This window comes from Carassius auratus, chromosome 32 (assembly GCF_003368295.1).
Source record: "Carassius auratus strain Wakin chromosome 32, ASM336829v1, whole genome shotgun sequence".
Classification (NCBI taxonomy): Eukaryota; Metazoa; Chordata; class Actinopteri; order Cypriniformes; family Cyprinidae; genus Carassius; species Carassius auratus.
This window is the reverse complement of record NC_039274.1, coordinates 6,415,292-6,436,484: the sequence shown is the minus strand read 5'-3', so window position 1 is coordinate 6,436,484 and position 21,193 is coordinate 6,415,292. Positions and strand designations below refer to the sequence as shown.

Here is a 21,193-nt window from a genome sequence, read left to right as displayed (position 1 = left end):
TATTTTCAGCTCCTTAAAATAGCAATGCGCCTGAACACACTTCTTTTTTAGACCAGCAGGCCCATGGGCACACAAATGGGCGCAAATGCATATTTTCCATATTTCAGTAGACATATTTTGGTTTACAAACTATTGTTTGATCAGTTAGTCACATTAGCACTCGACTAACGTACCCACCATTATTGTTTTAAGTCTTCCCAGTTTAGCAGCCAAACTTTAGCTGTGGGCACGATTCGCTTGCATAAGTGTTTTTGTATTTTATGTCATTATACGAACTGATTGGTGCACTATATTATTGTTTTATGTAAAGGTGCTTTGTCATTGGTAGTACTGGCTAACTGGATCAAGGTGCATCTATTCTCATTTAATTCAGCTGCTGAGACATTAGTTACCATTTTGGAAAACTAAAATCCTTTGTGCAGTTCAGACAGGAAGAGCATCTGGAGTTTCATTCCGTCTCGGACTAGTTGAGCAAGGACATCTGCACCAGCTTGAAACAGATGAGCTCAATGCGAAGACAAACAGAGCTAAACGCCAAATAAACCCCAGGGTGTGACAATGGACACACATCCTAACCAGTCACAAAGAGAATTACTGTAATTATGAAGCAAACGACACAGAATATTCTCCCTCACAAACACATACAATTGCAGGGACAGAAACTTGGCAGAACTTTTTAGAGCTCTAAGGAACTGAGAATCAGCCAAATCAGTGACAGTCTGTCTGAAAGAGCCTAAACACATTGCACACACACAGTTAATCAGCATGTTTTTGAGGACGTGTTTGCGGCCAATATACAGACAGAGAGAGATCCAGGAAACAATCATGTCATACAGTGCCAATTACTTGTGGCTCTGAATGTGCTGGAGTCAGACTATCGCTCTGCTCGGATGGCTTCTAACACCAGGTACATTCTGCTCAGGGGGCAATGAGCCTGTTGTGGTAATTCACAGGTTAGAGGTGTGTGTCAGGCTGTGTGTTTGTGTGAACCTGTCAGCGGGAGTCCGTGCTAACAATCTGTCTTGATCCTGGACCACAGCTGATTCCCCAGAGCTCAACAATGACTCACTAGCCATGAACTCACTTTATTATGAGCCTCACTCACAGACTCAGAGGATGCTGACAGGCAATGTGAGTGCGTGTTTGAATTAGGGGGACATTGGGGTGCTGGCATGTCTGAAATGTCACTCCGCTGTCCGGCAGCGTGACACACAGTCTTCCTCATTACCTAGACCTCACCGGCCAAGTGGCATGACCATGAAATGCAGTTCACGCAACACTCACACACACAAACAAACACATCACACACACAATGAATCACCTGGCCGGATCGGGATAGATGGGGTGGTCTTGTGATCCAGAGACATCATATCTGGAAAGAGACATCATGGATGACTCCAGCAGCCTCCTACAAAACAGAATTATATTGCTTTGCATGCTTTTGAATGGTGAAGACGTTCCCTCCTGCTCATATAAAGAAACTCTGAACAGGACATCACACAAAGATGGAGACACATTTTCCTCCAATCTGCACTACGCTGTTTCTACGGTAACACTCCCCACCATGGGCCATTGCAATCATTAAAAATCTCATCAAACCGAACAAGGACATTAGTATGCTCATTACCGACTGTTATGCAAAGGCTAAATGAATGTAATGTGTAAGTAATGATGTGCGCTCTGCAAGGCCTGGCTAGGAATCGGTTAAAATACATTAAATTGGGGCATTGTTAAGTTTGAGTTTGTGCTATTCCTCACACAACAAAGATTATGCTGAAGGCCATTAAAAAAAGAAGACTGAGTCCTGCGGACGAAAACATGCTGCCTCGTACTGGCAGGGCACAAAGCCAGGCGGACAGTTGTGTAGCAAGCAGGGCATTTTTATTCAGCATGAGTCAGTGTGATGTGTGTGTATGTGAATGTTTTTGGTGTGGGTGTGCTCAGCTCTTCATTAGAATGCCATCTTCTGCCCTTTGACTCACAGCAAAAACAGAACGGATCGATTCTGACTCCTTTTCACACATTTGCTTTGTTTGCTGCCTTTGACTCTTAAAGATCAAGATCTGCATTTTAACAGAGATGAAGCACACAAGGCCTCCGGTTCTGGTTATTCTGGTTACTCAGTTTGTCTACAATCACCCTTAGATTACTCATGATTTGGAACTATAGTCTTTTTAATATTTAAAAAGATAGACCTTTTAATATTTCTCTATTCTACAAGTAACCTTTAAATATCAGCATTTTTATTTTCTATCTATATGCTACTTTAATGAGCCAACTCTCATTAATTAAACAACTTCCATTTATTTTACAATGAAAAGGCTGCTCTTGTTTCATGTATCACACAAGAGCATGTAGTGGGAAGACTTCCTTCTGAAACTTTGCTCCATGCTCAAAGCTGTGAGTAAGTAACACTGAACTGGAGCGGGACTCGTGGGAGAACGTCAAATGACAGGGTATTATTCTTGTTGCACTTCTGCATAAGTGAGGTGTGATACTGTTTTTTTGTTAACTTAAAACGCAGCCACATCACAGCACAGCCATGCACATAGGACAGGCTGTCCGGTGAAATGCGAGCACATCATCAGAATAAAGGCCCACAGGCCACTCAGTGATGGAGATCTGTGTGCAAAGTTAACGCCACATATGCACAGCGTGATGAGCTACTGCCCCCCAAAGGACTGTAACTGGCATTGCAGGACCCCTCGAGGGGAGTAATCTGGGAGTAAGATTGTCCCACATTTTACATCAGCTTCCTTACAAAAGTGTCAATGTGATGAACTTCAACTTATAAAAGTGGGTCGGTTAACTTAACTGCAGATTCCAGCAAAACCAGACTTCTCTTTATGAGCCAAGTGGCCTACTTATTTTAATTAACAAAATGTGACAGTCCAGAGAAGCAGTTAAATACTGAGTCAATGCTTACCTTAAATGACTCAACTACACAGAGTGCAGCATCAGCAGTCTGACCCATGGTTCATATGGACATTACCAAATCAAAATACAGGACTAGTTGTACAGGGCCTTAAAAAACAGACCATTTTCTAAACTGGTGACGCACAAACAAATGATATGTCTTTAGCATTCAAGTTTCACTGTGTACTAGCAACTCACTCTTCCTACACTGCTATGATTAAGACTACACATATACTACCGTTCAATGTTTGGGCTTAGTAAGATTTTTTCTGGTGCTAATGATGCATTAAATTGATCAGTAACAAAGTGACGTGCATTACAAAATATATCATTTTCAAAACAATTATGTTATTTTGAACAAAAGAATCCTAGAAAAAAGTATTTCTTGAGAACCAAATCAGCATATTAGAATGATTTCTAAAGAATCATCTCATACAAATGACTGCTGACAGTTTAGCTTTCTAATTGTAATGTATTTTTTTATTGTAATATTTCACAATGTTACTGTTTTGACTGTTTTTAATCAAATAAATAAATCTAAAACAAAAACTGTGCGGACCACCAACATTCGAATGGTAGTGTACACATACACTAAGTTCACTGAAAGCACTTTTAATCACTTTTCGATAGAAGATTACGTTTTTACAGATTTAAATTCAACTAAATTCACGACCTGTCAGCACTTCAAGGACCTGGTGTCCCTTTTAGCTGGGAACACAAGGGTGAGAAATGAAAGCTCACAAATCTCAAATATCAGCTTCATTCTGCTTGTGTTGATATGAACAGCATAAATACAACAAACATGTCCCATTCAAGTTTCCGTCAGTATCTTGCAGATACTTTCATCCGTTCTAGGCGTCTTACAGCAAGTCAGGGTGAAATTTTGCCTTGCATGTGAAGGCTCCCAATGAACCATTTCAGAAGTCCGTCATGCATTTCACTTTTGGCGTGCTTGGTAAACACAACAAGCTCTTCTGAAATGCACATAAATCCAAACATAAAAACAATGACATAAAAACAAGCTGTTTTCCATGTCATACACTTTTCTTTGAAGCCCAAACAAGGTTCCTGATCATCTTACTCCAATAACAGTTAATGTGGCGCATTGCAGTGTGGACTGCTTTGTGATCGTGTCACTTAATAATACAGGCTTTGCAATGAGGCTACTATTAAAGAATAAGAAAGATTAAAATTATATTGGACATGACATCAAACTCACAGCTGGTGTGTTAGTACCAGAGCACCTCACGCAGAGCTGTTGCTCACGCAGCCAGTAATAACACAGTTCAACAAATTTTCACACATTTAACTCTAATTATTATTTGCCTTTTAAAAATTGCAATATAATTGGGCTCAATAATAAGGTTGGCCTGCGTGCAACTGTTTCGGGAAGGAACTGTCACGCCTGGGATCTCTTACAACAAACTCTTTTAAATTCTGTTCATAATATGAACTAATATAGTCTACAATAGTTCAGTACACCACAGAAAACCACGTATGTTTAAGTTTGTAAGGCATAAAAATGCTCTAAAAGTATTTTAAGTTTAATTTATTCCTGTGATGGAAAAGCCGATTTTTCAGCAGTCTTCAGTGTCACAGGATCCTTCAGAAATCATTGTGATATGCAGATTTGGTGCTGAAAAAACATTTCTTATTATCAATGTCAAAACAATGTGCTCCTTAATATCTTTTGTGGAAACTGAGATACATTTTTTCAGGATTCGTAGATTAATAGAATGTTATACAAAGATTTTATACAAAATATTTTGTAACTTTGTAAATGTCTGCGGTGTTAGTCACTATTGAACGGTTGAGTATATGGCCAAAAGATATATATATTTTTTTTCATTGCTGCCATTTTAATGTAGATGGCCATGAGCCAACATCTAATATCAATAAGTTGCGAAGATTAGTCATTAATGCAGCTTAATTTCAATCTTTCTGGACTGATGAGGAAACTTGCTATGTTTTCTAGTACAAGGAACACTTTTAATATCAAACAAATAAGAAAGTTTGACTCCTCATGGCTTCCTCACCTGCGTAAGTAATCGTCATCTGGTGTGTCTTCAGGCATTTCCTGGTTTAAGGCTTCTTGTGATACATTTGTAGAGCGAGAGGTGGCAGACTGCCTGTAAACATGCTCTAGTTGTCCAGTTTCCTGGTTGAAGACCAGCCCAATGGTCCGCTCCTCCTGCGGACCAGTAACTGTGCTGCGGGAAAAGGGAACATGAGGCTCTGGGGCGTCTGGGCTGGGCTCCATGGGTCTGCGTTCAAGTAGGTCATGATCAGAATGAGAGAGTGGGGCTACGCTGTGGAGGGCAGGACTAGTGTGTTGCAAAGCTGCATTTCTCTCAGCAGATGTTGGCTGTCCTGTTCTCTCCCATCGCCTAGTACCCTGATTGTAGGTGAAAAGGTTGTGGCAGACTCTACAGCGGTTCATGTGACTGCGTGAAGGGTTTTCGCCACCGTTGAGTGGCTGGTAATGAGATGGACCTGGTTGCTCTGGGTCCATGTTGTTATTCAGCATTTCCCGAGTCTGCTGGTCCTGCCTGTTGCCCTCTTGAGGCTGCGCAAGGTCCTGCATTCCCTCACACTCCATGAAATAGTGGTTAAGGTTACACTGAAGAACATTGCGGATGAAAGAAGGGCTGCTGTGCCCCGGTTCCTCTGGAGGGCGCTGCCTGCTAGACCTGGTTCCTGATGTGCTGCCGCTGCTATGAGAAAGGCCCCATCCATCACTAGCTGAGGTGTAAACAGGTGACTGGCTAGAAGTCCCTTGCTGTCGCAGGACAGAATGCAGGCTGAAAGAGGAAGCGCTGGTTCTGGGTGTTGTCATACTGCTACCTCGTCCATTAAGCACAGAGCCTATCCAATCTGCCCCAGTGAGACGGCCTCCATCTTCTCTGCCTGGTGGTTGCTGCCGGAAAGGTGGAATGGGTGCCATTCCAGCCACTCCCCTCCTCCCAGAGCTAGAAGATGTGTTCCGCACGTTGCTCCCACCACCATACACAGAACTATATGCCGAGGGCCGATTTGAAGCTTGAGATTCAACAGGAAACCGTGGTATTCGCGGCTCTGTGCGCGCAGACGAAAAGGTAGATGCATGTGATTGTCCCTCCAAGGAGGCGGAGTCTGAGGTGTCTTCGTCAGGCGGAGACGAAACCTGTGTTGATGAACAACGGCTACAGAAACACATGATTCCGAGTGGCTGAACGCAACCATGGTGTGGCAGCTGAGATCGATCCCTCAAAACAGAGTAACGCTCAGACGAATCAGAGGCCTCATCACTGGAAGCAGCGAAAGTGCCCCCAGACTGAGGGACCGAGTTGCGGGAAGTGAGGATGTGCAAAAAATTGTGCAAGATGGGCGTGCGTCTTACAGGCTGGGACTGGAGGAAAAAGCGCTGACGGAGATGAGGCATCTCCACACTGTCCATTGGAATCTCAGGATCATCATCATTCTGCAAAGCACAAATGCAAGCATATGTAGTAACAAATGTTAAAGAATAGAAATTAGGGCTAGGCAATATGGCAAAAGAATTCAATCTAAACCTTTTCAGAACGTCTGACCAATTCTCGATTTTTAACTAGTCAACTTGAAAATGTAACTACAACATGAAGTAACTTTATTTTTTTTATTAACCCTCTAGTTAAAAGAAAAAAATATTCCAAGTGAACCACACATGAACAACATGTCAGCATGAAGTAAATGTTAAACAAATCATTTGTAAAATATCTTTTCAAAAAAAGATGCAGAACTACAATTACATCTTGTACAAACTTGTCTTATACATATTATATGTTCAGAAATAATACAAGGAAAATGCTTTTAAAAAAAAAACTCAAATTCAAGGTAATTCAAATTCAAAACGACTGAATGTATAACACCAGTACACTAATATTAACCTTAAATGTTCAGTTAGAACAATGAAACAGCAGCTTTCAGCCTGAAGTCACCATGATGCAAACATGAAATATGTTTTTGTTTTTTTCTGTGTGACATGCGCTCACGTCTCCTGCAACATGAAATTGCTTTCTAACAATGCGGCACTCAACTTAAAAGAAGTTAAACGCCCATCTTCCTGCATTTTTCCTATTCCACTGCCCACGTTGCATCTTTGTCAACACAAAAGCGTATTCTGTGTGAAAGGTTTTTAGTGATATATTTATTCTACTTATGGTCCTTCACCGAGCGTGTCACACGTGAGCGATTGATCACGTACGCCGACATGTGGTTGGATCATTCTTTTCTCTTTACTGTTAACATGGGCACATTGTCAAAGTGTCTAATTCTAACATTTGGTAATGTTTCTATTCAAAATTGTGATTCTTCGATTTCTAAAAAATAAAATTGTGGCAAAACATTAAATTCAAATTATTTCATAAAATCTGAGAAATTGCCCAGCCCTAATAGAAATGTAATGTCTTGTGCTGAAACAACATTTCCAGCAAGACGACTCACCTGTTGGTTTGAAGGGTTTACAATGGCAGTTAGAATATAGTGACCCAATGGATCAAATCTCACCAACCTGTAAAAAACACAAAAAAAAGTCAAAAGCAGTTCACTCAAAAAATATAAATCAGTCATCAATTACTCAACCGCATGTTTTAAACCCAAACTACTTCATCTTTGAAGCATAAATGAGGGCATTTTTAATGAAACCGGAGTGATTTCTGTCCCTCCATTTAAAATCCATTCCACAAAAACGATGACGCTTCAAAAAGTCCACGTGAGCAGTTTAACCCAAATCTTCTGAAGAAACATGATTTTTCATTTTATATGATGAATACATAAATAGATACATATGATGATACATGAAGTGCATTAAATAAAGTAAAATCATTCTCAAATGTGCTTATTTGACATGAGAACAAACACTCTTTTTTATTTTTTATTGTCAAGCAAGAACATTTGAGAATCCGCTTACCATATTTGTGTGCATTAATCAACGTTAATATGCATTAATAAGGCCTAAATTAAATCTGTTCATCATATTAAGCAATCGTCTATCTTCAGAAAATGGAATAAACCTCTTAACTGAGATTTCTTTGACAAACTTTTTAAAGTATCAAAATGGAGAGGTGAATAGACTTTCAGTGGAAGGAAAGAAATTTCTCATGTTTCATTAAAAATGTGTTTATTAGTCATTTCTGGTTCTTATTATTTTTTGAACGACAAAGGGTTTGGGTGAGTTGTTGTTGACAAAATTACAATTTTGTGTAAACTATCCCTATAAATTTATCAAATGTATCCGCATCAAACCTGACTCTTTCTGTCTCACTAGCAGTCTTCACCACAGTAAAGGGCTCCTTCCGACTCCAGTCCCATAGATGCAGCTCATTGTTGGAGGCAATAAGCAGCAGCTGAGCAGTAGGATGGAAAGCAAGGGATGCAATTGCTGAGTTACTCTCTGTGAGCCAGCTCTCGCTGCCTCCCTGAAACAAAAACACACTATTCTTTTGAGAAAAATTAAGCTGTGGCAACAAATCTACAGAAAACAAACATTAAAGCAAAGTGTAGAACGATTACAATCTTGGAATACATGTATGGTCAAGCCTTACATGCAGGTCCCAGATTCGAACCTCTCCATCCAGGCACCCTGAGGCAATAAGGGCAGGAATGCTAGGGTGAAAGGTCAGGCACCAGGGTGTCCGGCGGTGACCCACTAGAGAATGAACACACTTTCCTGTCTTAACCTCTGTGATGTAGATGTTGTGGTTCACATGGGTTGAGGCCATTAAAGACCTGTGAAGAGACAAATAGAAAAAACACTTATCTGATTAGCTTGTAGATGATAGGCCCTAACTGGAAAAGCCTGAAATCAGCCATTCAGGTTATTTAGCAGATCTGTACAGAAGACTATGAGAAAGAAGTCAGAACGGTTGTACCTGTCGGGACTGAAGGCCAGAAGAAAGGTCGAGCGGGGACTGTCTGGTAACTCCACTTTCTGTGACAACGAAAGAAAATCAAAAGAGCAGTGATTCTACCTCAGTCACTTCCAAACCACAGTATTAAGGCCTGTTCTAAACAAGGACAAAAACCATTACGATAGATATACAGGTTCATCTCAATAAATTAGAACATCGCGGAAAAGTTCATTTATTTCAGTAATTCAACTCAAATTGTGAAACTCGTGTATTAAATAAATTAATTGCACACAGACTGAAGTAGTTTAAGTCTTTGGTTCTTTTAATCGTGATGATTTAGGCTCACATTTAACAAAAACCAACCAATTCACTATTGTAACAAATTAGAATACTTCATAAGACCAATAAAAAAAACATTTTAGTGAATTCATGGCCTTCTGGAAAGTATGTTGATTTACTGTACAATACTTGGTAGGGGCTCCTTCTGCTTTAATTACTTCCTCACTTCGGCGTGGCATGGAGGTGATCAGTTTGTGACACTGCTGAGGTGGTCTGGAAGCCCAGGTTTCTTGACAGTGGCCTTCAGCTCATCTGCATTTTTTGGTCTCTTGTTTCCTATTTTCCTTTTGACAGTACTCCATAGATTCTCTATGGGGTTCAGGTCTAGTGAGTTTGCTGGCCAGACAAGCAGAACAACACCATGGTTATCTAACCAAATTTTGGTGCTTTTAGCAATGTGGACAGGTGGCAAATCCTGCTGGAAAATGAAATCAGCATCTTTAAAAAGCTGGACAGCAAAAGGAAGCATGAAGTGCTCCAGAATTCCTTGGTAAACGGGTGCAGTGACTTTGGTTTTCAAAAAACACAATGGACCAACACCAGCAGATGACATTGCACCCCAAATCATCACAGACTGTGGAAACTTAACACTGGACTTCAAGCAACTTGAGCTATGAGCTTCTCCACCCTTCCTCCAGACTCTAGAACCTTGGTTTCCAAATGAAATACAAAACTTGCTCTCATCTGAAAAGAGGACTTTGGACCACTGGGCAACAGTCCAGTTCTTCTTCTCCTTAGCCCAGGTAAGACACCTATGATGTTGTATGTGGTTCAGGGGTGGCTTAACAAGAGGAATACGACAACTGTAGCCAAATTCCTTGACACATCTGTATGCCTTGACCCCAGCTTCAGTCCATTCCTTGTGAAGTTAACTCAAATTCTTGAACTGATTTTGCTTGACAATCCTCATAAGGCTCCGGTTCTCACGGTTGGTTGTGCATCTTTTTCTTCTACACTTTTTCCTTCCACTCAACTTTCTGTTAACATGCTTGGATACAGCACTCTGTAAACAGCCAGCTTCTTCGGCAATGAATGTTTGTGGCTTACCCTCCTTGTGAAGGGTGTCAATGAGTGTCTTCTGGACCACAGTCAGATCAGCAGTCTTCCCCATGATTGTGTAGCCCAGTGAACCAAGCTGAGAGACCATTCTGAAGGCTCAGGAAATCTTTGCAGGTGTTTTGAGTTGATTAGCTGATTGGCATCTCACCATATTCTAATTTGTTGAGATTGTGAATTGGTTGGTTTTTGTTAAATGTGAATAATTTAACAATAAAGTTAAGTCATCACTACATCTATAATGATAATGACATGGAGGAATGAAATTGTTGGAATCACTTTGAGAGTGATTGTTTTCCAGAACATTATAAGCTATTTATTTTGAACCTCAAATAGTACATAAACCCTAAAGCTCCACAATTGACAAAACAAATAAAAACAAGGTTGTCTTAATAAAACTGAATATCTCCCACACAAGTCAACAGATGACAGAGATCAGTTACCTGGCTTTGCCATTTCATGCGCTGTGTCTTTTCCTCCACAAGCTGCTGTAGGATCCTGTGTGAGGAAAGTCCTCGTGCTCCTCGCTCTCGACTGGACAGGATACACACAGAGTTCTTCTGTCCCACCTTCATCTCCACAAACTCTTCCTCACGCCGACCCTCTCACACCAGACCCAGAGCCGTCCACCGGCTCACACACAACCAGACCACCACTGCTACTGCCACGCCATCATTCTGGCGGCACAGAAAAAGAAATCAACAAATATTCATTCAATATTATTTTTTAAAAAGGGCCAACAAAACTTCTTGAATATCATAACTTGACTACAACTCAATATTAATCTGATGACAATGAGACAATTTCTTGCAGGGTTTAGTTAAGCAACAACAAACAACAACAACAACAACAATAATACATAAAAAAAACACACATTCAGCTATTTGCCAACATTTCACATCTTCATTCAGTTTAACTTGATGTACTAAAATGATTAAAACTATAATGAACATAAGAACTATATAGAAAACATATAGGAATATACAGAAACTATATACAAAAATATTAATAAAAACTATTATATGATACTAAAATAACACAGGCGGGAAATTAGATAACATATAATATATATAAGATAAGATATATTTCAACATAAAACATATGAAAGGCCAAAACAGAAAAGAGCTAAATATTACAATAAATAAAGGGATATAATTAAATGAGCTTTATACATAATTAAATACCAGTGTAGCTGGTAGAAAGACAGTAATTATACATATGCTATTTAACAGGTTGAAGAAACTTGAATCAGCTTTACATGTCTTTTGCCAGTTTATCTTGAGCTATTCTCCAGCTGACAGGCTAACGTTACATGTTTGAATTCAGCTGCTATCTTCCGCTAATAAAGCTAGATAGGGGATGTAAAAGTGCTATAAACACTAAGTAAATTAACCTTATGGTCCCAGAATAAAGGCACCAGTTATAGTTATATATAATTTACAATGTTTGATTTTGAATTAGAATAACAGCTTTCACATTAGCAGTTAGCATGCTACAGTTTGAGGTAACGTTAATGTATGAATTCAGTTACATGGTGTTTAAATTATTAGTGTTTTAAGTTTAAAATATATTAAAGACGACCACTCGGGGTCTCTGATTCGGCCTACCTCATATTTGTGTCCGAATATACTCCTTGAAATCGTAGATATCAGGTAAAATAAGTAAGTTACGTTGGGACCACTGATCTATCATAGAGAATAGATCAGTGGTTGGGACACTTAAGCAGCAGGAACCTCACTTAAATATTCAGTGCTGGTTTTATTTTCGGGTTTATATAAATACAGTGTGGACTATTTTTGTTTATTCCCGAAAAGAGGGTAATATATAACGTCACTTTAGATTTGTAGCTGTGTTCAACCATAGAGTGCAACACATCCTGCCAAAAAGCGTACAGACAAAGCCAGTAGAGCACAGATTGATCCTTCATAATCAACTACAAAAAACATCGTTCACGGCTGCATGCGCGAACGGGTAAATGTAATTAATTAAACCATGTGCATAAAATAACCCCTTACATTTTCTTTTCTTTTTTCATTAATTATGGAAATGGGTGTAGTTTTTTAAAATACCTATATGCATAAACAAAATAAAATCATTAAAGATAATTGTCAACTAGGAGTATTGATATACGATTTAATATTAATATATACGAATACAAATTATTAGAGTCATGCATATCAGGTTAAATAATAACTCATAAATACTGAATAAAAATATAACAGGAGACTGGATTTTAATTTTAAATGACATTTGCATCATAAACAATCCAAAAAAAACAAATTATTATTCCGGAGTCCTTGTCTGTTCCGAGACAGCCAATCAAATCACGTGTTTTTAAAGCAGCAGAATGTGTTGACCAATGGGAGCACTTCCGGAAAAACTCGCATCTCGTGCCTTGTGTTTGTGAAACCTGGGAGACAACGATCATCATTCAGTCAGTGAGGTTACTGTGCTCTGCTTCAGGTGCTCGTCCACAAGTATGGAGTCCTGTTTTCTGGCCATCGCTTTCCTCTTTGCTTTCGGTCTTTCCACTGGAGAAAGTACGCTGAAGTTTGTCACTGTGGTAAGCACTATAATGTTTAATCTGTCTGCAGCTGGTTTGACAGAACCTTTTGTCTTAAAAGCTGTTCATAAAACGACACACACATTCTGGCTTCTTGTTATGTGTCATATTTCTATGCATTAGAACTCTGTGTTTTTGTGTAAATATGAACCGATGTCTGTGTCTTCTTTCAATGCTTTGCGTTGTCTTCGGTCGATGTCTGTCTACTTCGAAACGGCATCAATCATAACGACGTGTGAGTGGTAACGTAATATCTGCTGACACGAGTAACCATTGTTTGCTACCAACTTTGTTTTTAGCTTGCAACTTGTTCTCGACGTAAACTTTGTTTATTAGATATTTTAATAAACCTACCGGCTTTGTCAATGTTTGTGTTCATCACATGATGATACTTGTTTTTGTTTTTCATTGCACGTTCCTGTCTAAGTCAAGTCACCTTTATAAACAAAATACATTGCCTCAAAGCAACTGAACAACATTCATTAGGAAAACAGTGTGTCAATAATGCAAAATGACAGTTAAAGGCAGTTCATCATTGAAATCAGTGATGTCATCTCTGTTCAGTTTAAATAGTGTCTGTGAATTTATTTGCAATCAAGTCAACGATATCGCTGTAGATGAAGTGTCCCCAACTAAGCAAGCCAAAGGCGACAGCGGCAAGGAACCGAAACTCAAAAGGAATAAAAAATTTTGATACAAGCTTAAGTCCACTAAATTCTATCGTGCTTCGTTTGTTTCGGAAAAAGTCCTGGCTTTTAATGGACACGTTTTGCAGATCCAGTTATAAGGGCGTTCTGACATTGAGGCACATTCATTTTGTGGTATTTCAGAAGAAACCGCTCTCCATTTATATTTTGATTGTACAAAATTTAAACCATTTCTTTGTTCTCAAAGGTCTTATTATGAAAATCATTTATGTCTTGAATGCTCACCACTGCCAACTTCTTTATATTGAATGCAGAATTTTTCATTCATAACAAAAAATGGTTTAAATCCCCATTTTGTATCCCACTATAATTCTTATCACTTAATCTTATAAACAATAATACAAATATCAGATTTTTAATATGCTGTATGAGAGTATTTAAAGATTTAACTTTTCTTCTTTTTGTGCGCACAAATCTACATGTTTATTCTACTTAGTTCTTAAGTTGGTGTTATTGTTTCATTTTCAAGATATGAATGTTTATACATTTTGTTTCACCTCTGTGCCACATAAAAACCATAAAACCACTTTTTTTTGTATTGTGGTTAGTCATATTTGATACTGACACCTGTTTTAAATAAGTGAATAAAAGCGTTTTGTGGGAAATCATGACGATCAGGTCACTGCAGATGAGGAAGTATGAACCAGAGGGTTGAGTGATTTGAAACGTGATTGTGTGACATGACTATAATTTAATGCATTCATAGAACACCTACTTGATGTTTTGAAAGTGATTTCAATAAGTCCTTCTATAGTAGACCTAAGTGGATAAGATAGACCTTTAGTGTAAAAGAGAAGTCACAAGCCAGAACTGAAATCTTTATGCATTAAACACATTGAAATAAGTCTGATTTCTGTGAAAGACCGAGATAAAGATAATGAGATAAACTAAATTTGCTCATCCAATTAGAATGTGTTTACAGACAACTGTGTGGCCTGTATCTGGGTGTCAGGATGAGCACCTGACAAGTTGGTTTTGCTAAACTCTGCACAGTTGCACGTTGTAGTTCTTTCCTCTGAACACACACATAAATCCCCAATACTTATGAGATATATGACTTCCTCTCTGTCAGCTTTATCGACATGGTGACAGATCTCCAATCGAGATCTATCCAACTGATCCCTATAAGGAGAGTGACTGGCCTCAGGGATTTGGACAGCTCTCTCAGGTACAGTATGCACACACACACACACACACCCACACCCACACCCACATACATACCTTATGCTCTTTGTTTTAACTGGTTATGTGCTACTTCAGTTGCCTTTAGTTTATATAGAAACATGCAAGTGTCTGTGCGTGCTAAATTGTGTTTATATATACATTGAGGGGGTGAACTGCTCCTTACATAATTAAAACAGTTTTTGTAGAAACATTTTATGAGTATTATCAGTCATCCTCTCACATTCAGATGACACTTTTTTTAGTTGGCACCAAATTACTGAATGCACCTTTAAGGATTTAATTAAATTCTTTCCATATAAGATTTAGTAGGAGGCTGATTTTATTACTTCAACTCAATCTTCTGATCATTCCAGGAGGGAATGAAGCAACACTTCGAACTGGGTCAGTTTTTAAAGAAACGCTACACGGGATTCCTGAGTGAGAGCTATGACCGGCATGAGGTTACTGTCTCTCTAAATTATTGTTTAAATATGTTCAATAAACTTTAACAGAGTTATCAGACTTATGTGTTTACATAGAAAAAGTAATCATGTCTTTGTGCCGTAGATATTCATCAGAAGCACAGATGTTGATCGGACTCTAATGAGTGCAGAAGCAAACCTGGCTGGCATGTTCCCACCTAACGGTTCTGAGGTGTTTAATCCAGATTTGAGATGGCAACCAATACCTGTTCACACTGTCCCAGCGGAAAAAGAGAAGGTAATACATCACACTGAAGTTCTGTTCTCCCTTTTCTCTCCAAATTTTTTGCAGCACACTGAAACTTGGCCCTGACCTCTCTTCAGTGATGAAGTCATATTTGCACAGTAAATGTTTAAAATCTGTTTCCATTGCTACACGATCTGCCTTCAGTGTGTTTGTATTTTTTCTTTCCAGCTGCTCTCATTCCCTCTGGAAGACTGTCCACGCTACACACAGTTAATGAATGAGACTGAAAAAACAAACATTTTTCTTAACATGACTGAAACCTACAAGGTGAGTCCACCATGTGATAATTAACATTAATAATTAAACTAAAAACATTCTTACCTTAGATTTTAACAATTTAAGACTTTAGGCCTGTTTTAAGAACATATTGAATCCCTACATCCTTGTTTTGTTTGGGTAAATATCATGTAAATGGAAGAAATGTAAATCGTTTTATTGATTTTGTGAAAATGTTTTGCCAGATGGCAGAAAACATATGCTCCTCAGTCAAAGTATTTATAGTTTTAGTGCTATTCTGATTCCATTTTAAATCTCGCTCCCTGTTTTTTTCATGTTAGTAATTTACTTGCATGTTAGTATGCACCTTACAATGTTAGCACGTATATGTGTACAAAGACAGTAGAAACAGTAGATTAGCCATCCCAGCCATATTGGTTACTACACTTATGGGGATGTCATTATGTTTTTATGCAGGGCTTTTTCGCGATGGTGAGAAATAAAACAGGACTGGAGAAACTCGACTTTGGAAATATCTGGAGTTTGTATGACACATTGTTCTGTGAGGTGAGTTTCACCTGGTATTTATGCGCACACGTGCACTCATGGCTATATCTAGGATTAAAAAACTCTGCCAGTCAATCTCACCTGCTAAGTATCGTTTTTAAGAATGAATGATATATTGAAATGAAGGCGGTGTGTGCAAATCTAGGTTTTTTTTTACTCACTATCAAGTGCAGATTTAGGGCTCCAGAAGAAACAATTTCATTTATTTTCTACATAGAGGAATTTATTTTAAATGATAACTTCAAAATGATTCAAGATCTACTGTGAGCTACAAAGCGTTCTCCCTACACTCTCAAACTATTTCAATATATGTGCATATATAGACCTATCACAGTTTTATTTGATTGTTATTGGGCATTTACAATATCACAGGAGGCTCTTATTACACAAACACATTTATCATGACAGTCGTTCACAAGTTTGATGGCTTGTGGATAAGACAATTCCCCGGTCTGTGTGGACACATTCATGATATTATGAGGCTTTGCGGTAAATGTCTTGCAATAATGGCCGTACCACAAACTGAATCACCATTACTTAATTTTATATCAGACTGATCTCATGCTCAGAATAAATTAAATCCTAATGCTCAGACAGACACCATGAACTGTGTCAGATCAGAAAATCTTCTCTCTCCACCTCTTCTCGTTATTCTCCTTCCCCAGGCAAAGCATGGGATGCGACCACCTGATTGGGTTACTCCAAGTGTGATGGAGACGCTAAAGGTCTTAAACAACTTTGTTTATCAGATTTTGTTTGGAGTCTACAAGAGAAAAGAGAAGTGCAGACTTCAGGGAGGTGAGAGCTTTTTCTTTTTTAAAGTAATTTCAAATAAACCTACAATAATGCCAAGTAATATACAACAACAATAGCAAAATAAATAAATAAATAAACTAAATGAAAACAATAATAAGAGCCAAAAAGCCAGAAAAAAACTATTATATGAGGTTAAACATTGAAAGTAGTTTTTGATATTTCAAAAAAGAGAGAGGATTCTTGTTAATATAGTTAACATATAGTTTCACATATAGGCAAATGAGTTTTGTAGGAGTAGATGGAGAGGCTGCAAAATGAAACAATGGGCATTTATAGTGCAGGTAAATGTCAATGTAAAGAAACAGTGGATGGACTTATTCTAAATTCAAACTGAAATACACAAGTGCAGTACTGTGATCCTGTGACACTTTATTGTGCTAAAACTGCACTTTTGCTTTCATTTACAGGCCTGCTGTTAGATCAGATTATTAAGAATCTGTCAAATGCTGCAGCACCGGACTCTAAACAGGAAGTGAAGATAATGGTATACTCAGCTGTGAGTCATGTGTCACACTTCACACATCAGCAGACCAAAACACCCAAACTTCCCTTTTTCAGTCAATAGCCTACTAAAAAAGAAAGAAAGAAAAATAAAAGAAATGTGTCCTCTTTAGAGTAAGCAGTTCATGTAATGTTCTCCCATGTAACCCTTTCTTCACTAGCATGACACAACAGTTGTAGCCCTGCAGGAAGCTCTGAATGTCTTTAATGGCCTGCAGCCACCTTATGCCTCGTGTCATCTAATTGAACTTCACCAGGAAGAGAACGGGTAACTGTGTGTCAGAACTGTGTTTCTTAAATCCATGTTTCAAGTAGACACGCTTTGGTCAACCAAAATATACCTTTGCGTTGCTCTTTCAGGATGTTTACAGTGGAGATGTTTTATCGCAATGACACTAATGTGTCACCATACAATGTGTCTTTACCGGGCTGTTCCCAGCGCTGCTCCCTACAGGACTTTGTGAAACTCACACGTGAAGTCATACCACAAGACAGGGATAAAGAGTGTCAGATAAGGAAGGAAGCCACAGACAAAGGTAATCACAATCTTTTATGTTAATAAATGCTGTTTATTGTTTGCAAACGTATGCTGTTTGCTGTTTTATGTTTGTGTAAACATAAATTGTAAATTATGTATATTTAATTATTTATTGATATTTATAATGCAATTTATTTCCTATGACAAGATACTATTTTAAATATCTTTCAAAATATACATAAAGTGGTCAACCATATTGATTATATAGATTTTAAAATAGATTTTTCTATCAATTTGAGTTACTTTGATTTAAATCGTTCTCTCTCTTTGATATATGTACAGAGGTCATTATCGCGCTGGCTGTGTGTGGATGTCTTCTCTTCCTCCTGGTACTGCTGCTGTTTGTAGTGCTATGCCGTCTAAAAGACCCCATGGGTACCTACAGTCATGTCATAAATGAGAGTGATTCCTGACAAACGTATCGGCTCCTCCGCACAGAGGAACTGTGGGACAGTGAAGAGGAACTATGAGGACACAACGCCAGTTTCTTGAGAAATTCTTAAGACAACTGACAAGACAGAACTCTTTTTGGCCACACATTTATTTTTCTTTTACATTGGGGAACACTTGATATCGTTTTATTTACTTGTAACCTTAAGTGTTTTGAGGAAAAGGGAATCATGAGTTGTGATGGTGTCAGTAGCATTAACGTAACAATGTTTAGTGCACAGACATGTAACTAAGAAACTTGACTTCATGTGTGTCTTCGGCTCAGGGATTTTATTGTAATGGAAGATTGTTTACAAATGTCAATGATGGAACTATAACTTGAACTCAATATGTCCAAGATTGTGAGTCCTCATTGAAACAAGGATTTTGGCGTCCTACTGTTTGTGCTCCCAGGCCCTTAAATCTACTGTAGTTGTCAACGCCTGAAGATTCAGATGGGACAACAAAAGCCTACTTAATAAACATTGAGGCCTTATAATGCACTCTTACCCTCATGATTTTCTCCTGATTTACAGCAACAGAAGAGTTTTGATTTGTAAATTTCTGAATTACAACATGCTGATATGAAAAGTCTTGTCAGGTTATAGGGTTAGTTCGCCCAAATATAAAAATTATGTCATTTATGACTTACCCTCATGTCGTTCCAAACCTGTAAGATCTCTGTTCATCTTCGGAACACAGTTTAAGATATTTTAGATTTAGTCTGAGACCTTTTTTGATTCCTCCATTGAAAATGTATGTACGGTATGATGTCCATGTCCAGAAAGGTTATAAAAACATCATCAAAGTAGTCCATGTGACATCAGGGGGGTCAGTTAGAATTTGTTGAAGCATCGAAAATACATTTTTGGCCAAAAATTACAAAAATGATAACTTTATTCAGCATTGTCTTCTCTATCGGGTCTGTTGTTAGCGCGACTGCTGTGACTGTTGACGCTGCTGACGTGTTTTCTGGTGCAGCCAATAATAAAGATGGATACATAAGCAGCATGGCATGACATCAGCTTCAATGCAGTGTTGTGAACATGCTCACAACAGACCTGGAAGAGATTTACTACTACTTTATTGGAGTAGTTTAATCTTGGGCAGTTTTCTTGATGTTTTGTCATTGCACTATGAACACATGAATACACATTTTATGCTTTCATGTCTCAATACAGTAAAAAAAAAAATCAGTTCCATGTACTTCATATTTAAAGGGTTAGATCACCTGAGAATGAAAAATCATCCATCTTCTACTCACCCTCTAAGTATCCTAGGTGTAAGTGACTTTCTTCTTTTAGAATAATCCAATCGGAGATATATTAAATATTGTCTTTGCTCTTCCGATCCTTTCAATGGGGGTAAGCGGGTGTTTGCTGTCAACAGTTCAGAAGACGTGAAATAAAGTGTGTGCATCTGTAATAAAATGTCCATTACACGGTTCAGCGGGGTGAATTAAGGCCCCTTGTAGTGAATCCATGCGTTTTTGTAAGATAAATATCCAGATTTCCAGACAACCGCTTAGCCCCATTGAAAGGCATGGAAGAGCAATGACAATATTTAATATAACGATTGGATTATTCTGAAAGAAGAAAGTCACATACACCTAGGATGCTTAGAGGGTGAGTAGAACATGGCCAAATTAAAATTTTTGGGTGAACTAATCCTTTAAACGAAGGGTGATCCATTTTTACAATAATGCTTTGGAAAACTGAAACAGGACGAATAGCAAAACAAATTTGTAGCCAATCAGCAGAATGGGGCGTGTCTACTCATGATGCGGAGGAGAGAGCTTTTAGTCTACAACAGTGGTTCCTAATCCTGCTCCTGAAGAACCTCCAGCACTGCACATTTTAGATGTTTCCCTGTTCAGACACACCAGATTCAACTCATTAGTGAAGACTCCAAGACCTCAAATGTGTGCATTGGATAAGAGAGACACCAAAAGCGTGCACTGATGGGGGTTCTCCAGGACCAGAATTGGAAAATACTGGTCTACAGGATGGACAGACACTGTGGTAGCTTTGTTTTTTTCTCAATGTGTGAGTAACACATTCTTCTACCTCAGACGTGCACTTTGCTGCAACAGCTAAAGTCGATCTCTACACTGGATGCAACAAAGCGACCGGTGAAAATCATTTGAAATTTGTGTCGGTGCATCAAAAAAAAAAAAAAAAAAAAAAAATATATATATATATATATATATATATATATATATATATATATATATATATATATATATATAATGCAGCAGCAGTTCCTATATCGAGGTGGTAACTCAACACTACGTCAGCTATTGATGTATATGGGAACTACTCCCTTCTCCACTTTTGCTGAAATCTTATGGGCTAATGCCAGCTGAGGACAGCTGGCCAATTGACACGAAGCATGCAAATACTGACAGGACGCGGGCAGTATAAATTGCATGGGTGCAAAAATTACGTCAGAATCTCTCTCTTCAAGCTAGAAGTCTTGTACCCCATGTTCCTGTGGGCGACGATTGCCATGTTGGTTTCCAAAATGCTGTTTGTGTGAGTTACGCAATAAAAACATGTATCCGTTTACAAAAAGAGCTTTTTCTTCTTCTTGCACCCAACACTGTGTGACTTGTCCTGTCTCAGAGCTGCGCAGAGCCACAGCCCATGATTATAATGGCCTCTCGAGGGCGTTTGAGTGCCAACACTACACAATGCCCACCGCAAGTTACCTTCCCGCCAGTACTTCTAGCCTCGTAGGTCGGGACTCAGGTTAAAACACACCATCAGTGGCTACGGAGCTAATT

General features: G+C 38.6%; 2 protein-coding genes across 3 annotated transcripts in view; one reads left to right on the top strand and one right to left on the bottom strand.

Annotated features, from left to right (window-relative positions):
- LOC113051449 (activating molecule in BECN1-regulated autophagy protein 1) overlaps nucleotides 1–12,096 on the bottom strand; it is a 44,566-nt gene extending 32,470 nt beyond the window's left edge. Inside the window, exons 1-8 of one of the 2 annotated variants that reach the window (XM_026215201.1) lie at nucleotides 11,786–12,096; nucleotides 10,622–10,855; nucleotides 8,805–8,863; nucleotides 8,478–8,661; nucleotides 8,179–8,351; nucleotides 7,378–7,444; nucleotides 4,953–6,376; nucleotides 1,322–1,408 (exon numbers count right to left, since the gene is read on the bottom strand). In XM_026215201.1, coding sequence (XP_026070986.1) covers nucleotides 1,322–1,408; nucleotides 4,953–6,376; nucleotides 7,378–7,444; nucleotides 8,179–8,351; nucleotides 8,478–8,661; nucleotides 8,805–8,863; nucleotides 10,622–10,753 — 2,126 coding nt within the window. In that variant the 5' untranslated portion in view covers nucleotides 10,754–10,855; nucleotides 11,786–12,096. The remainder of the gene's footprint in view (nucleotides 1–1,321; nucleotides 1,409–4,952; nucleotides 6,377–7,377; nucleotides 7,445–8,178; nucleotides 8,352–8,477; nucleotides 8,662–8,804; nucleotides 8,864–10,621; nucleotides 10,856–11,785) is intronic. The other variant, XM_026215202.1, reaches the window with a different exon arrangement.
- Nucleotides 12,097–12,550: 454 nt separating this feature from the next.
- Nucleotides 12,551–18,911, top strand: LOC113051450 (lysosomal acid phosphatase-like). Its single transcript, XM_026215203.1, has 11 exons — nucleotides 12,551–12,741; nucleotides 14,521–14,616; nucleotides 14,987–15,073; nucleotides 15,180–15,332; nucleotides 15,510–15,608; nucleotides 16,035–16,124; nucleotides 16,790–16,922; nucleotides 17,348–17,436; nucleotides 17,603–17,709; nucleotides 17,802–17,977; nucleotides 18,262–18,911. Exons 1-11 carry the CDS (start codon nucleotides 12,658–12,660, stop codon nucleotides 18,390–18,392), a joined length of 1,245 nt encoding a protein of 414 aa, XP_026070988.1. The 5' UTR covers nucleotides 12,551–12,657; the 3' UTR covers nucleotides 18,393–18,911.
- Nucleotides 18,912–21,193: the final 2,282 nt, after the last annotated feature.

Bases quoted from the DNA above. Each gene is read 5' to 3' on its own strand.
- LOC113051450 (XM_026215203.1), top strand. From the start codon at position 12,658: ATGGAGTCCTGTTTTCTGGCCATCGCTTTCCTCTTTGCTTTCGGTCTT. The intron at 16,923-17,347 runs GTGAGAGCTTTT...TTTCATTTACAG, and splicing joins GAAGTGCAGACTTCAGGGAG to GCCTGCTGTTAGATCAGATT. The intron at 17,437-17,602 runs GTGAGTCATGTG...TTTCTTCACTAG, and splicing joins AGATAATGGTATACTCAGCT to CATGACACAACAGTTGTAGC.